This window comes from Coregonus clupeaformis, chromosome 13, assembly GCF_020615455.1.
Source record: "Coregonus clupeaformis isolate EN_2021a chromosome 13, ASM2061545v1, whole genome shotgun sequence".
In the NCBI taxonomy this organism is placed as follows: Eukaryota; Metazoa; Chordata; class Actinopteri; order Salmoniformes; family Salmonidae; genus Coregonus; species Coregonus clupeaformis.
Genome location: NC_059204.1, coordinates 47,687,510 through 47,705,053, shown reverse-complemented (window position 1 = coordinate 47,705,053; position 17,544 = coordinate 47,687,510). Strand labels below are relative to the sequence as shown.

The following is a 17,544-nucleotide window of genomic DNA, read 5'->3' as shown; positions in this document are numbered from 1 at the left end:
ATTGTGGTTGGAGCTTAGACTCTTGGTGTGGGGACTGGGGAGGGGGCGGGGAGTGGGGTAAAGGACTCAAATGCCTGCACGTCATCCTTACAACCCCTTCTGGAATGTACTATTGCTTTGTTGCTTCCTAAAACTAGCCCCCTTTCCCTCCTCTAAAATGTCTGATGGGGATGTTGAATCACGCTAAAGGACTAGAACACGAACAGCTGCGTCTCACCAAAGGGAGGGCGACTCGGGCGTCTTTCATATGCTCTGCTCCCAGCACCCTTTTGAAGTGATGAAATGGCTTTCTCCCTGGCCCTCCTCTCCTATCCTCTCCCTGGCCTTGCCTGTGTTTTCATCTTTATAAATGTACTTTTGTGCTCTTTTGCTTTGCTTTGGTATTCATGCATTTTTATCCCCGTACCCCTGCAAGGCTTTGATTCTTTGTTCTACACTCTTTTCCCATGCGCCCTCCCACCTTCCATATATTAATGGATCTGTGGTGCCTGGCTGGATCCCACCTCAGGCATGCTGGATCTTGTTGTCTCCCTGTCGCCTCACCCTTTCCAACGATTGAACAAGCTCTCGTTTTAAGCTTGTGTATTTATCCTCTGAAAATTGGTGCTTTGTAGAAGACATAAAAACAAGGTGGGGCCATTCTAAACAGAGAACCCTGTAGAATAGGCCCGGGCAGGTTAAATGTACCAGTTTTTGTGTGTGTTTTGAATTGTTTCTGTGGGTAAATAGAAGTTCTGTTTGCAGACCTGTGTTTGTTAGCTTCACTATAGACTCTCTCTACCTTTTTTTGGGTTCATTTCAAACCAAAATGTCATAACAGATTAGGCTCGTAGAGAAATGTCCAGCTGAAATTGCCCAAATGACCGTACATGAACAGTATGCAAGCAACTTCTATTATACAATGAAGTGACCCTGGATGGGTGCTTGGTTTCCAGAGTCATGATGGAGACATTGTGGACAGGGCAGTCCATCCTGGCAGTGATGCAGGCTTCTAGAAACTAGAAGTCATTCCCATTCCGCTCCACCCCCCTCTCTCTTTACCTGTACCACACTCGCTTCTTAAAGTTTAGTTTTATAACTTTACAGATGAAAAAAACAAGACAATTCAGTTCCTTTGAAGTGAATGGTAGAGAGCAAGGATCATTTGTGAAAGCCCCTGCTAATCAATTCAAGCGGCTGTCATTACCCTGTAATCCAGAATTGGCCTCTCCCGGATCCTCTTGGTATTCTCTGAGAGGAACGCCTGAACGTCGGGATCTCATGACATCAGCACATTGGTTCGCTGACTGGGTCTTCTGCTCTCTTTTTAAAAACCCATTATACATTTCTCTTTTGTCAAACGGTATGAAAAAGTGATGGTGCAGCAACCAGCGGAATCAGCACCTTACTGTACGTGTTGGAATGTGCCTCTTTCTAGGGATCTGACGTTAGCTTGTTGATGTCCCTGGGAGCAGGTTGAACACGGTTTCCTTGAACAATCAGGTAGACACAGGCACAATTCCGACTAATTTTGATCAGGGTGGCCTAGCTTAAGAGAGAAACTGTTTTTAGTTAATTCAAAATGGATGTCATTAAACAACATTAAAAACAATGAATCAAAGATGCAATCAAGAAATGCAGAGGGGGATGGAGGTTGAGCTCAGTAAAAGGAGGAGAGAACTGGAACACTGAACAGTCCTATTCTAAACTGTGTGTATATTTGTCTTTGTCCTCCAGGTCTCCAGGATAATGTTTTGGGGATGAACTGCTGGAAGAGCAGCACCTTGCTGGACGACCCGTGTGACCCCAGAGAACCATATTTACCCCATCGCCACCTCCGCCCCTCTGTCAGTGCTGCAGAAAGCCCAAAGACTTAGTGTGAGCAGTAGGGGGGTGGGGGGGTAGGGAGGGAGGGCAGGGGACCTGGGCTGGTGGATGGAGTAAAGGCACACATCCCTTCTGCCAGAGAGCCACCCACCCACCCTAATGGTGTCCCCTGCCCATGTCGCTCCCACTACCCCTCTGCAATGGTGACATGAGAGTATGTGATGTGGAGGAGCCTATTGTATTTTGGAAGAAGAATCTCTGCCACCTCTAAAGCTACTGTTGCATTCTGATTGCTTTCACCGTGCACTCTGTGACTGATTCTGCGCAGGGTGATGTTGCTGCCGTCATGCGGTCGCCTCCGGCGGCTCTTCCGTCACTCTCACTCCTTCACTCTCCAGACCAGCCTGCTGCTCCTCTTCCTCTTCTGCATGGTCAGCGTCCTGGTCTCCGCCTACTTCCTCTACGGAGTCAAGCGGGAGCTGGAGCCGGCTGCGGGGGGCGTGGGAGGGTCGGAGGAAGGCACTGCCGACTGGGACGACCCCCGGGCCGCCACCCCCTCCGCCTCCTCTCGAGCGCTCCCTCCACGCACGGCCAGGCCCTCAGACGCGTCACGCACCGACCCTGTGGTGCTGGTGTTTGTTGAGAGCCTGTACTCCCAGCTGGGCCAGGACATTGTGGCCATCCTAGAGTCTGGCCGCTTCCGCTACCGGACCGAGATCGCCCCGGGGAAGGGGGACATGCCCACTCTGACAGACAAGGACCGAGGCCGTTTCACGCTGGTGATCTACGAGAACATCCTGAAATACGTCAACCTGGACGCCTGGAACAGAGATCTACTGGACAAGTACTGTGTGGAGTACGGAGTGGGCATCATAGGCTTCTTTAAGGTTAGTACTGTGTGGAGTACGGAGGGACATAATGACTCAACAAATTGTACTTTTTTAATTACTCTGCCATTTAAGTAATGCCCCTCCCCCCCTTTACTTTTCCTAAATAAGTTTATATAACAGACTGTCGTTGTTAGAATCTTAATATCACAAACAGAATTTGTGTTATAGTTTTAAGACGACATGCCATTTTTCCTCCCCCTTTAATGGTTGTGATAGGAGACAACTGAGGATGGATCAACAACATTGTAGTTAGTCCACAATACTAACCTAAATGAAGGAAGCCCGTACAGAATGCTCAAAATATTCGAAAACATGCATCCTGTTTTCAATAAGGCACTAAAGTAAAACTGCTAAAAATGTGGCAAAGAAATTAACTTTTTGTCCTGGATACAAAGGGTTATGTTTGGGGCAAATCCAACAAAGCACATCACTGAGAATCACTCTTCATATGTTCAAGCATGTTGGTGGCTGCATCATTTTGTGGGTATGCTTATTATCGGCAAGGACTAGGGAATTTTCTGGGATAAAAAGAAACTGAAAATACAGCTAAGCACAGGCAAAATCCTAGAGGAAAACCTGGTTCAGTCTTCTTTCCAACAGACACTGGGAGATCAATTCACCTTTCAGCAGGACAATAACCTAAAACACAAGGCCAAATCTATGCTGGAGTTGCTTACCAAGACGACATTGAGTGGCCTAGTTACAGTTTTAACTTAAATCGGCTTGAAAATATATGGCAAGACTTGAAAATGGCTTTCTAGCAATGATAAACAACCAACTTGACGGAGCTTAAGGAATATGTTAAAGAATAATGGGCAAATATTGTACAATCCAGGTGTGGAAAGCTCTTAAAGACTTACCCAGAAAGACTCACAGCTGTAATTGCTGCCAAAGGTGATTCTAACATGTGTTGACTCAGGGGGTTGAATACTTATGTAATCAAGATATATTAGTGTTTTATTTTTCATAAATATTTTACAAATGTAATAATTCTAATTCCACTTTGACATTGCAGATTATTTTGTCTAGATCGTTGACAACAAATTACAATTAAATAAATGTTAATCCCACTTTGTAGCACAAGAATGTGGGAAAAGTGAAGGGGTGTGAATACTTTCTGAAGGCACTGTACCTCACGAAGCAACTGCTCTCTATACCTCTCGATCACACGTTCTTCTGTGTCTACCCTCAGTCTCAGACCGGACAAGTAGGCGCACCATGGCATTATGGTCATTGTAGTTAATTACCACGGTTTCTGCACTAAACTATGTAGAGTATTGGCCTGTTGGAAACTACAACTCCATACTACATCGCACAGTTCAGGCTTGATCTGATTTATCTCTAGAGAAACTCTGCATTGCACTCACAGGAAAATTAATAAACGGAATTCAAATAATTGAACCGTCGTCGTCAATTAGTTGTTTTAAAATAACCAAAATGTTGGTTAATCAGTCAGCACTATTAAAATATGATATGTTATTTTTAAGTACATTTTCTTATTTCCATAATGTTTCTTAAGTAAATTATAATGGATTTTTTTGTGACGTATTTAACTCTTGAACTGCGGTGGTTTTAGTGTTTTTTTGTTTGTTATTACAGTAACATAAACTAATGAATGCTATTATGTTATTTTAAATAATTGTTTTTTTCCCTTGTTCTGATCCCTAAGACCTTCATAAACACAACCAAATGATTATTTTTGCGATCTCATATATGAAATCTATTTATTAGACTGTTAGAATGTTGATGTTCAAAAGAGGCGTCATTGGCCCGAAGGGGGGTCCAACAAGGCCAGGCTTTTCTAGTGTTTAAGGTTAGTACTGTGTGGAGTACGGAGTGGGCGTCATAGGGTTATTTGTAAGGTAAGAGCCAGTCACTGATTGCAGGCTGGTAAGATTGATGTACATTTCTTATCAATCTCAAGTGTCTTAAATCAGCTGTATAAACAAACAATACGTCCTATGAAACGCTATAGACATTATACTGATTTGCCGGGTAGGAGCACTTGTGCTGATTGTGTCAGACCTTTGTGTGTTCAGTCTGATCCCTGGTTCATCATGCTGAATAAGTAATCAGACTTATCATCATGCCTCTACTCTTGAGTCTCCTCACCCTGACTTTGCCCCTGGCCCTCTTTCTGCATCAGGCTACAATCACAATGTAGACTAGAAGAGGTCCTCCTAAGCACTAAGCATCCTCTCATAGTCTGGGATATGCAGGCATTGCTGGAGGTCAGGTCAGAGAAAGTGGACACCTAGACTGGTTTGTTTAAGTACATAGTCGGATGAGTAGGAAAGTGGACTGTGAGCTGCAAGACTGCAGAATTCTCCGGTCCGCCCTGAAGCCGAGGGGGAATTCAGTGGTTTGCAATAAAAGTGTCTGAATGAAATGTGCGCTCGTTAATTTTAAATGACTCCCGACTGTGTAAAAGGCGGGCCTTGAGGGTGTCGTCTAACCTGGAAGTCTAGCTCTGTGTTTAGCGTGTACAGTATAATACAGTACACACACACACACACACAGGTCTATCAACAGAGTCTGTGCCTGTGGTTGGCTGCTACCCTGCCGTTCCTCTAGTACGGTGGTTCTGTCATGGCTCATCGACCGTAGGCCCGTAGCTTAGCTGATAATGGCCCTGCTGGAACGGCTCAGCAAATTCACCAGGGGTGGGAGTGGGACTCACTCAGCTGCTTGGCTGCTAAAGTAACTTGGTCTGCCTAATTCCCCTTGGTGGGGTCTGAAGGAAACCCCCTCCTGTTAGAACCACAACACTCGGGCTAAGTGGCCTCGCCCAGCCTGGTCCCAGAGCTGACGTACATGGGAAGTCAAAGTGCTATAGCAGGGTTATCACAACCTGAGAGGCCAGCCAGGGCCATGGCTAACCAGCACCCTCACTTTTAATTACACCCAGGCAGGGATAGAGGCTGCTTTAAGCCCCTCTCGTCCTCCCATTAGTCCTTGAGCTTAATCCCATATCCATGTTGTTGCTGTGTAATTGGAATAAATCCTCCCCTCCTGAACTAGCACTAGTCAGTCTCCTCATAATTCACCCAGGGCTAGGCTATATTAAGAACTGCCCCATTTTCTTGCTGTGGGCGTTTGGCCAATCAACCCAGTAGTATCCCTGGGCTAGTTGCCATGACCAGTGGTTTAAAGTACTTAACAAAAAATACTACTTAAGTCGTCTTTTTGGGTATCTGTACTTTACTTTACTCAAGTATGACAATGTTTTACGTTTCCCACCACTGGCACGCACTGAAGGCTAGGCCTAATAGGTGATATCCAGCCGGATAGATGGATAGCAAATCATATTTTCCAAAGTCACATATTGCCAGTGGCTCTGAGCGTAGAGCAGCATTTGCTAAGCCATTGAATTATGATTTGCTAGTTTGGTTTGGATGGGAGTCTGCCAGGCTCAGACTGTCTATGGCTGTGACTGTGATTGTGTCGAATTGCCAAATGCTGTTTATCACCAATCGATACAACAGTTATGGGGCTCCTGCTCAGAATGTAAATGAACAAATAAGGGGCAGAGGGTTCACCTGCGTATTTATTTCGCCCCTGCACAAATGCACACAAAAACAGGGATTTACACACGACCCACGCATAGCCAGAGCCCTTAACTCTTTGGTAAATAATCTGGGAATCAGAGTTTATATTGTGTGTAGGAGAGTTAGTTAATTAACATATTGCCAGTTATGTAATAATTTAAAGGATAAAGTGTGCAAATGTTTTCAGCATTGGAAGAGAATTTTGAGGCCACATAATTGTGGAGGAAATTAACTGTAAACTGAAATGCAGCTGACGTGACCTGGCTCCATCTCTCCTCTCTCCCAGGCGAATGAGAACAGCCTGCTCAGTGCCCAGTTGAAGGGCTTCCCTCTCTTCCTCCATTCCAACCTGGGCCTGAGGGACTGCAGCGTCAATCCCAAGTCCCCCCTGCTCCTCATCACTAAGGCCCGGGAGGTGGAGCGAGGCCCCCTACCCGGGGACGACTGGACCGTCTTCCAGTCCAACCACTCCACCTACGAGCCTGTTCTCCTAGCCAGGACCCGGGTGCCTGACCTGGGCCCATCAGGGGCGGGGGTGGGGGTAGGCGGCCCCCCCCTCCATGCCTCTGTGGTCCAGGACCTGGGGCTTCACGACGGCATCCAGCGGGTGCTCTTCGGCAACAACCTCAACTTCTGGCTGCACAAGCTGGTGTTTGTGGACGCTGTAGCCTTCCTGACGGGCAAGAGGCTGTCTCTGGCTCTAGATCGCTACCTGCTGGTGGACATCGACGACATCTTCGTGGGCAAGGAGGGCACCCGCATGAAGGTCTCCGACGTCAAGGTAGGCATCCGCAGTTTATTGGTCTTTGTAAGGGGATTTTGTTTATGAAGTGGGTTTACTTGTGTTGGTATGTTTCTGTGCGTGGTATGACTGTGTATATATTTATATTTAGTTCAGTGAGTAGGCTAATCACCAGAGGTGGGGCCGAGTCACAAGCAAGTCTCAAGTCTCAAGTCACAAGGTACAAGTCTCAAGTCGAGTCCCAAGTAGAACGGGTCGAGACTCAAGTCAAGTCCAAGTCGTGCATTCTAAGAGCAAATCTATACAGGCAATGACTTGTTGAACTAACAAATTATGCTTGCATTCATTATTTGGTCTACAACACATTTTGATTATATAATAATTCATTTCAACAAATTCTAATTGCAAGCTTCATACGTAAATCATCAATTTCAAGCAATTTTTACATACCAAAAGACCAGTAGGTCTATGCTAGTAATTGTTACTTGATGCCCCATTGCTGGTAAGTAAATGGTTCATATTCTTGATCACATTTTACATTTTAGCATACATTTTCATACTGGTCCCCCGTGGGAAACGAACCCACAACCCTGGCGTTGCAAGCGCCATGCTCTACCAACTGAGCTACAGGGGACACATTTTTGGGGAGCTGCATGTTCATTTGTGGCAATCCTCTCTCCCTACAATTTGTATTTTGCGCTGCACCCGATCCTATAGCTGTACAGCAAATCAGCAATCTGTTCGATAGCTCAGTGGTTTTCAAACTTTTTGACCCTCGACCCCCAAAAAGGAGTGGTTCAAAGCTTGCGACTCATGCGCGTGCACATGCAATCGGGCACAGGGCAAACGCGCGCACAATCGCTGCGCAAATGTACACTGCCTTCGGAAAGTATTTGGACCCCTTGACTTTTTCCACATTTTGTTACGTTACAGCCTTATTCTAAAATGGATTCAATACAAAAAAATCCTCAGCAATCTACACACAATACCCCATAATGACAAAGTGAAAACAGGTTTTTAGAAATGTTTGTAAATTAAAATTGATTGGACATGATTTGGAAAGGCACACACCTGTCTATATAATGTCCCACTGTTGACAGTGCATGTAAGCGCAAAAACCAAGCCATGAGGTCGACGCAATTGTCCGTATAGCTCCGAGACAGGATTGTGTCGAGGCACAGATCTGGGGAAGGGTACCAAAAGATTTCTGCAGGATTGAAGGTCCCCAAGAACACAGTGGCCTCCATCATTCTTAAATGGAAGAAGTTTTGACCACCAAGACTCTTCCTAGAGTTGGCCGCCCGGCCAAATTAAGCAATTGGGGGAGAAGGGCCTTGGTCAGGGAGGTGACCAAGAACCTGATGGTCACTCTGACAGCGCTCTAGAGTTCCTCTGTGGAGATGGGAGAACCTTCCAGAAGGACAACCATCTCTGCAGCACTCTACCAATCAGGCCTTATGGTAGAGTGACAAGACGGAAGCCACTCCTCAGTAAAAGGCACATGACAGCCCGCTTGGAGTTGCCAAAAGGCACCTAAAGAATCTCAGACCATGAGAAACCAGATTCTCTGGTCTGATGAAACCAAGATTGAACTATTTGGCCTGAATGCCAACCGTCACGTCTGGAGGAAAACCTGGCACCATCCCTATGGTGAAGCATGGTGGTGGCAGCATCATGCTGTGGGAATGTTTTTCAGCGGCAGGGACTGGGAGACTAGTCCAGATCGAGGCAAAGATGAACAGAGCAAAGTACAGAGAGATCCTTGACCCAGAGCGCTTAGGACCTCAGACTGGGGCGAAGGTTCACCTTCCAACAGGACAACGACCCTAAGCACACAGCCAAAACAACGCAGGAGTGGCTTCGGGACAAGTCTCTGAATGTCCTTGAGTGGCCCAGCCTGAGCCTGGACTTGAACCCGATTTAACATCTCTGGAGAGACCTGAAAATAGCTGTGCAGCAATGCTCCCCATTCAACCTGACAGAGCTTGAGAGGATCTGCAGAGAAGAATGGGAGAAACTCTACAAATACAGGTGTGCCAAGCTTGTAGCGTCATACCCAAGAAGACTCGAGGCTGTAATCGCTGCCAAAGGTGTAAAGGGTGTGAATACTTATGTAAATGTGATATTTCTGTTTTTATTTTTAATACATTTGCAACAATTTCTAAAAACCTGTTTTTTCTTTTTCATTATGGGGTGTTGTGTGTAGCTTGATGAGGGAAAAAAGTTGCATGAAAGACATGAGCTCTGCTTTGTTTCTTGCACAATTTCACAAGCACTTGATAAATGCCTCAAATTTCCCGGTGGCATCCCCCTTGTGTAGCTGTAATGCCCCCAAAAACATCCATGCCTTTTGCGGCCGTTGTGCCCTTGGGCTGAATATAATAATAATAATTCCCTTCTTCCGGCTGCCAATCGCCGTGCCATGAAGAACCTCTCACTCACATGGCTCTCTCAGATATCGCAATTACAGTGAGGGAAAAAAGTATTTGATCCCCTGCTGATGTTGTACGTTTGCCCACTGACAAAGAGATGATAGTCTATAATTTTAATGGTAGATGTATTTGAACAGTGAGAGACAGAATAACAACAACAAAATCCAGAAAAACGCATGTCAAAAATGTTATAAATTGATTTGCATTTTAATGAGGGAAATAAGTATTTGACCCCCCTCTCAATCAGAAAGATTTCTGGCTCCCAGGTGTCTTTTATACAGGTAACGAGCTGAGATTAGGAGCACACTCTTAAAGGGAGTGCTCCTAATCTCCGTTTGTTACCTGCATAAAAGACACCTGTCCACAGAAGCAATCAATCAATCAGATTCCAAACTCTTCACCATGGCCAAGACCAAAGAGCTCTCCAAGGATGTCAGGGACAAGATTATAGACCTACACAAGGCTGGAATGGGCTACAAGACCATCGCCAAGCAGCTTGGTGAGAAGGTGACAACAGTTGGTGCGATTATTCGCAAATGGAAGAAACACAAAAGACCTGTCAATCTCCCTCGGCCTGGGGCTCCATGCAAGATCTCACCTTGTGGAGTTGCAATGATCATGAGAACGGTGAGGAATCAGCCCAGAACTACACGGGAGGATCTTGTCAATGATCTCAAGGCAGCTGGGACCATAGTCACCAAGAAAACAATTGGTAACACACTACGCCGTGAAGGACTGAAATCCTGCAGCGCCCGCAAGGTCCCCCTGCTCAAGAAAGCACATATACAGGCCTGTCTGAAGTTTGCCAATGAACATCTGAATGATTCAGAGGAGAACTGGGTGAAGTGTTGTGGTCAGATGAGACCAAAACAAGCTCTTTGGCATCCACTCAACTCGCCTTGTTTTGAGGAGGAGGAATGCTGCCTATGACCCCAAGAACACCATCCCCACCGTCAAACATGGAGGTGGAAACATTATGCTTTGGGGGTGTTTTTCTGCTAAGGGGACAGGACAACTTCACCGCATCAAAGGGACGATGGACGGGGCCATGTACCGTCAAATCTTGGGTGTGAACCTCCTTCCCTCAGCCAGGGCATTGAAAATGGGTCTTGGATGGGTATTCCAGCATGACAATAACCCAAAACACATGGCCAAGGCAACAAAGGACTGGCTCAAGAAGGAGCACATTAAGGTCCTGGAGTGGCCTAGCCAGTCTCCAGACCTTAATCCCATAGAAAATCTGTGGAGGGAGCTGAAGGTTCGAGTTGCCAAACGTCAGCCTCAAAACCTTATTGACTTGGAGAAGATCTGCAAAGAGGAGTGGAACAAAATCCCTCCTGAGATGTGTGCAAACTTGGTGGCCAACTACAAGAAACGTCTGACCTCTGTGATTACCAACAAGGGTTTTGCCACCAAGTACTAAGTCATTTTTTGCAGAGGGGTCAAATACTTATTTCCCTTATTAAAATGCAAATCAATTCATAACATTTTTGATATGTGTTTTTCTGGATTTTTTTGTTGTTATTCTGTCTCACACTGTTCAAATAAATCTACCATTAAAATTATAGACTGATCATCTCTTTGTCAGTGGGCAAACATACAACATCAGCAGGGGATCAAATACTTTTTTCCCTCACTGTATTATTAGCCAATGCCCGTCACGTGATCAGGTCCTTCTCACAGGCATCTCAGCTCCGAAGTAGGCTACAAGTGAAGATCGACACATCGGGAACGCAACTGCGCGCGTCCTTATTGAAATCATTAGATGTTAGAACTGTCCACATTTTACTTTTTGTCAGCCAACAAGATGAGTAGGCCTAACGAACAGCAAAAGCACTAGTCTATGTCAATCTACTATCCCCCATAATACAAAAGTTTACCTATTCTATTGTGATAAATAAATATTCCAAACATAGTCTGGGACAGTTGTGGGATGAGAGAGATTCCAAATTAATACAACCACTTGCATCAAATGTTTTAAAAGCAGTGGGGCTGATGCAACAGATCAGAATGTTTAGCTTAAAATGTTGATAAACTATTAGGCTATTTCTTCACATTATAAGCGCAGCAATGCGCACACGGCAGTAGGCTATAAGCGCGAATGTTCCAAAGTGCAATCCATTAGTGGGAAAACACCATTCTCAAAAGTGACCGCAAATGCGATTTATGCATGTCATTTTTTATTATAAAGGTACATTTCTATGGTGAAAATGATCTTCCCCAAACTTGAAACTCACGCGCCGCCTCTGTATGCCAGTTAGGCTCTACACTGGTTGTAAAGCGGATTAATGTGCTTAATTATAATAAGTTATTTGGCCACTTTAGTTGTGATACAAACCTTATCAAAATATATAGGGCTATGGGCTAGGATACATGAGGTGTGTGACTATGATTAGAAAAAGTCGCAAAAAAAAGGCATGCACTGTTTCTTGCCTTAATACACATGCTGGGCATCATTCACAAGGGATATTATGTCATTCAGTGATTGGCTAATATTGTCACCCATCAGACTATTCTTAATTTAATCTTGTCTTTACATATACTAAATAATGTATGTGTGAAATTTAGTTTTGATTTAAAATGGACCAGTCATCTATGCACTTAAATAGCGAATGGAGGACGCTTTTCCCATGGTTCATTTTCATGCCAGCCAGGTAGGCTATACTCCTGTTGAAAAGCGAAGCAATGTGCTTAATATTAGGAAAGTAGAGAAAAATAGACCATCAGCAACATCAGAGCTTGGAGAAGCCTAATTACCGTGACTAAACGGTCACGTGGAATTTGACTGCGGTCATGACTCGTGACCGCCGGTGTGGCGGTAATACGGTCACCGTAACAGCCCTAGTTACATCTTTATCCTATAAGTATTGAAGGTAGAGCGACGTTACAGCTATCTTTAGACAAAGCCAGTACCACCACTGAGGTATATAATTATAACCCACTCAAACTAAGCCTAACTGAAATATGAAAATGATCAATGAAATCACCAGGTACCTATTATTGTGGGACAGATGCGTCCGTAGCAGATTGCTAAATGGTACTTTATATAGATAATATTAATATAGGTAGGCATAGACTACTCTGTTTTTGCCAGGAAAAACCAGAGAAAATTAAACAAGTGATTTCTGGTCACTAATGTGCTCCTGCCTTTGCATGCCAATGCTGATGACTGGTCATTGGTCAACATTCAAGACGCAGTTACCCCGATACTTGGGGAAAACGCCCCTTTTCTAAAAACATTTAAATGAAATAACTAAAGTGTAGCCACTTATTTCCCTTCCTAGTTTGTTTGCCTAAGCCTGACCATCATCCACATGCCACGTGTTTACCAAACTTTGCTTTTTTTTTGCCAGCAATTGGACATTGTTCTCGGGGGGGGGGGCTTGTTACCCCACATTACCCTAATCCAAGGAGACTGTGCTACAAAATGAGTGACGAAACGTTGTTAAACCTGGCCAGATAACTTCAAGTCATCAGTCTCATCAGTCTCGAGTCTTGAGGTTCCTAGTCAAGTCTCAAGTAAAAAAATGTTTTATCAAGTAATCAGACTCCAGTTTAAGTTTTATGACTCGAGTCCACAACTCTGCTAATCACTCATTATCTGTTGCATATCAATCTGCCCTATTCTATTGCTGGTGCATACATATTCCCAGAGAGATTTACTGTGTGACAGTGCCAATGTTATTATAGTAAACTAAGACTGAAACTAGTAAAACAAAAAAAACAAAATTGTAAACTAAAATAAAATAATTAACAAACTCGTTTTAAAAACTAACTATACTGAAATTATCTTTGACTGTAAAACGAACTAAAATAAAAACCATGAATTATGTTCAGTTTTAGTTTTTTTCTAAACTGTGTGCAAAACATTCATGGGGTTTTCAAGCTTTTTGGGGGGTTTTCAAGCCTCTGAATCTGGTTGGTAAATGTTGCCTGGAGATGGTGAGGTTTGAAATAGACCTTGCTTGTGCATCACAAGCTAGCTAACAGTGAAGAAATCCGCTAGGTAGATGGCCTAGCCAAAGGGCGAGGCAGAGCTTAAGCAATAGCGACAGCAAACCCTAAACCTCCAGTGGTCGGTCGATAACAGCAAAGCCCCGAATAGGATTACTTTGAGAACTTTCTGTCAGATAAAGGTAACGGTTCTTGATTCTTCTTACATGTACTACTAAAGTTAAAAAGCATTGGATTGGTATAAACATAGGCGAGAGAGTTTCCTTCTAGCATATTCCTTGCACCAGTCTAGGCGCTATTCCTTTTAAATTCAAGTCACATTGATATTGACTTTATAATTTAAACCTGACCCCATCCTTTTATGTATTACCGCCCCATAGTGGTGTCCCAAAAAACACTAAAACTATACAACCCAAATGGCTCCTAGCCTCCCACGCATACCTTCTGTCCCGAACCCTGAAACTAAAACTGAAACTAAATAATATAAAAACATAATATACATATTTTTATAAAACTTTAACTAAATGAAAAAATACCAAATCAGGTCTGAAAACCAACTGAAGCTAAACTGAATTTATAATAAATAAATAAAAAAACAACACTAAACTATAATAAGCAGTGAGTCATTCAGGTGTCCGTGCCAGAGGCAGAGCTGACCTTGGAGGAGGGAGACAGACAGGTGACTTTACCATGTGTGAGTGAGCCCATGCCAGAGTTGGGAAGATGTGACAGTGACAGAGGGGTACAGGTGCAACCACCTACATGTCTCTTCCCAGGGGGGCCGTCTTGAGGACACAGGACAGGGGGACACAGCTGGCCTGACTGCCATGGTAGTCTCTCCCTCACGCTGTCACTGTATATCAAATCAAATTTTATTTGTCACATACACGTGTTTAGCAGATGTTATTGGGGGTGTAGCGAAATGCTTATAAATAGTACATTAAAAAACAAAATACCGCAAAGTTTCTGAAGAGCTAGTCGCGAAGCCGCCATCTTTGTTGGCGCCTTACTTCACAGCCTGAGAGAGAGAGAGAGAGAGAGAGGGGTGGAGGGGAGAGGAAGGATTAGAATGCAACGGAGTGGAACAGAATATATTTTCTTGTATTTCCATCCAATGCCTCTTTGAAAGTAGAATAAGACTCGGTGTGACTGGAATCCCATACAGCCTCCTCCTCAGTCAAACACTTATTACTAACTAAAGGTCAGGAACCGCCCTCCAGCGTTCGTCCACATCTTTGTCTCTCTCCCTCCAACCCAGGGGACATCCTTTGTCCATCCAGCCTTTCTAGCCGTCCAGGCCTTTTAACACCCCCTCCCTGCCACAGCAGCAGCAGGGTGTGAAGCTCAGCTCAACCACTGTCTTCGGCTTTGCTTTGTGATGAGTCACTGTTCAAGGGGCGTCCGCAGACTGGCCTACAGCATGAATATTTGATACGGACGCAGCTTTGCATTGTTTTTCTTGTTTTTCTCATCTTCTGAGTTGTTCAGTGAAGGGGGCAATGAAACGCAAAGACAATCAAGGCGGTGTTGTCTTGTCTGCCACCACAGTGTTAAATGTGAATCAGGCTTTGATTGAGCTGTGGCAGAGAGGGACTAAACCTAAAAAAAGAAAAAATAGACCCAGATGCAAAGTGAATGTGGACAGGGTAATGAAGCATAGAGGGATGATGAGATAGATGCTAAATTGCTGGAGGCAGAATAAACAACTCACATCAGTGTGTTTGTCAGAGAGAGGGGGAGAGTGCATTTGTCTGTCTGTGCGGGGGGGAAATGTGTGGACTGAATACTACTGCTAACTACAGTGCTTCTTTGAGTAACTGATAAAGAATGCACATGTGGTGGCCTGGGGTGGTCTGCAGTCTATGTCACAAGTAAGATGTACCGCTGCCAGCAAAGGCTCTTTCAGCACTCTCTCTCCTACCTTTCACCCTATCTCGCTCTCTCCAAGAAAACATACAAAATAGTTAACATACAGTGCATTCGGAAAGTATTCAGACCCCTTTACTTTTTCCACGTTTTGTTATGTTACAGCCTTATTCTAAAATTGATTAAATCGTTTTTTCCCTCATCAATCTACAGACAATACCCCATAATGACAAAGCAAAAACAGGTTTTTAGATACCATTTTTGTTTCTTAAAAAACCCCGGAAATATCACATTTACATAAGTATTCAGACCCTTTACTCAGCCTCGAGTCTTCGTGGGTATGACACTACAAGCTTGGCACACCTGTATTTGGGTAGTGTCTCCCATTTTTCTCTGCAGATCCTCTCAAGCTCTGTCAGGTTGGATGGGGAGCGTCGCTGCACAGCTATTTTCAGGTCTCTCCAGGGATGTTCGATCGGGTTTAAGTCCAGGCTCTGGCTGGGCCACTCAAGGACATTCAGAGACTTGTCCCGAAGCCACTCCTGCGTTGTCTTGGCTGTGTGCTTTGGGTCGTTGTCCTGTTGGAAGGTGAACCGGCCCAGTCTGAGGTCCTGAGCACTCTGAAGCAGGTTTTCATCAAGGATCTCGTTCATCTTTCCCTCGATCCTGACTAGTCTCCCAGTCCCTGCCGCTGAAAAACATCCCCACAGCATGATGCTGCCACCACCATGCTTCACCGTAGGGATGGTGCCAGGTTTCCTCCAGACGTGACGCTTGGCATTCAGGCCAAAGAGTTCAATCTTGGTTTCATCAAACCAGATAATCTTGTTTCTCATGGTCTGAGAGTCTTAAGGTGCCTTTTGGCAAACTCCAAGCGGGCTGTCGTGCCTTTTACTGAGGAGTGGCTTCCGTCTGGCCACTCTACCTTAAATGCCTGATTGGTGGAGTGCTGCAGAGATGGTTGTCCTTCTGGAAGGTTCTCACATCTCCACAGAGGAACTCTGGAGCGCTATCAGTGACCATCGGGTTCTTGGTCATCTCCCTGCCAACATTTCTAAAAACCTGTTTGTTTTGTCATGATGGGGTATTGTGTGTAGGTTGATGAGGAAAAATAATTTAATACATTTTAGAATAAGGCTGTAACGTAACAAAATGTGGGAAAAGTCAAGGGGTCTGAATACTTAGTATTGTATTTATTTATTTTAAAAAATTTAATGCATGTGAATGACTCCTAACCCCTCTGTCCAGGCCCTACTGGAGACCCAGAATGACCTCCGAACCTTAGTCCCCAACTTCACGTTCAACCTGGGGTTCTCTGGAAAGTTCTTCCATACTGGTGAGTGGACAAGCAGTTTGGTCACCCACTGTATGACTGTGTAGGTGAACCCAGGGCAGAGCTTATAATACAATGTCTCATGACAGACAATCCCAGTCCTGCATGTTCCAGAGCATAGTCTTGATCATCAAGTACATCACCAAGAAAATGCATAGATCAAATGTCAAATACATTTGAATGCTAATTTCTATGCACATTTTTGTGCTTAATGAATGAACTTGGTTCAGATTTTCACAGCGCATATAGCTAGGTTTTCAACACCACCACACACCTATGCCTGTATACGTGTAGACTAGACTAAACTCCCAGTCTCCCTCTGTCTCTATGCTCCAGGCACGGATGAGGAGGACCTGGGTGATGACCTACTCCTGTCCTATGGGAAGGAGTTCTGGTGGTTCCCCCACATGTGGAGCCACATGCAGCCCCACCTTTTCCACAACCAATCAGTGTTGGCCGAACAGATGCTGCTCAACAGGAGGTTTGCACAGGTAGGTTGGGGGGTCCTCTTCAGACTTTCCCCACACTACACATTCTACACACTGAGGGTTGGGTTGTACTGATACTAGGAGATGGGTGGTTGTTCAAAAAATGAATTTCTGTTTGAATGTCACCATTACCGTTGATTAAAAAGGTAGACAAATAGCACGGGTGAATTAAATCAGAATGTGTTGAATGAACTGGTTCTCTCCCCCAGGAGCATGGCATCCCCACCAACATGGGCTACGCGGTGGCTCCCCACCACTCTGGGGTGTACCCCGTCCACGTCCAGCTGTACGACGCCTGGAAGAAGGTGTGGGGCATCAAGGTGACCAGCACGGAGGAGTACCCCCACCTCAAACCTGCCCGCTTCAGACGAGGCTTCTACCACAGTGGCATCAGTGTAAGGACTCTGCCCAATCACCCCCTATCCCCATCCTCTCTCTCACACACACACACACTAGGTTCTATGTATAAACTAGCAGTTCTTGTA

General features: G+C 44.8%; 1 protein-coding gene across 2 annotated transcripts in view; it reads left to right on the top strand.

Annotated features, from left to right (window-relative positions):
* Positions 1-17,544, top strand: part of ndst1b (N-deacetylase/N-sulfotransferase (heparan glucosaminyl) 1b) — a 73,286-nt gene that overhangs the window by 34,992 nt on the left and 20,750 nt on the right. For both annotated transcript variants that reach the window (XM_041894449.2, XM_041894450.2), the window contains exons 2-6: positions 1,717-2,693; positions 6,531-7,025; positions 16,487-16,574; positions 16,908-17,062; positions 17,269-17,454. In XM_041894449.2, coding sequence (XP_041750383.1) covers positions 2,139-2,693; positions 6,531-7,025; positions 16,487-16,574; positions 16,908-17,062; positions 17,269-17,454 — 1,479 coding nt within the window. In that variant the 5' untranslated portion in view covers positions 1,717-2,138. The remainder of the gene's footprint in view (positions 1-1,716; positions 2,694-6,530; positions 7,026-16,486; positions 16,575-16,907; positions 17,063-17,268; positions 17,455-17,544) is intronic.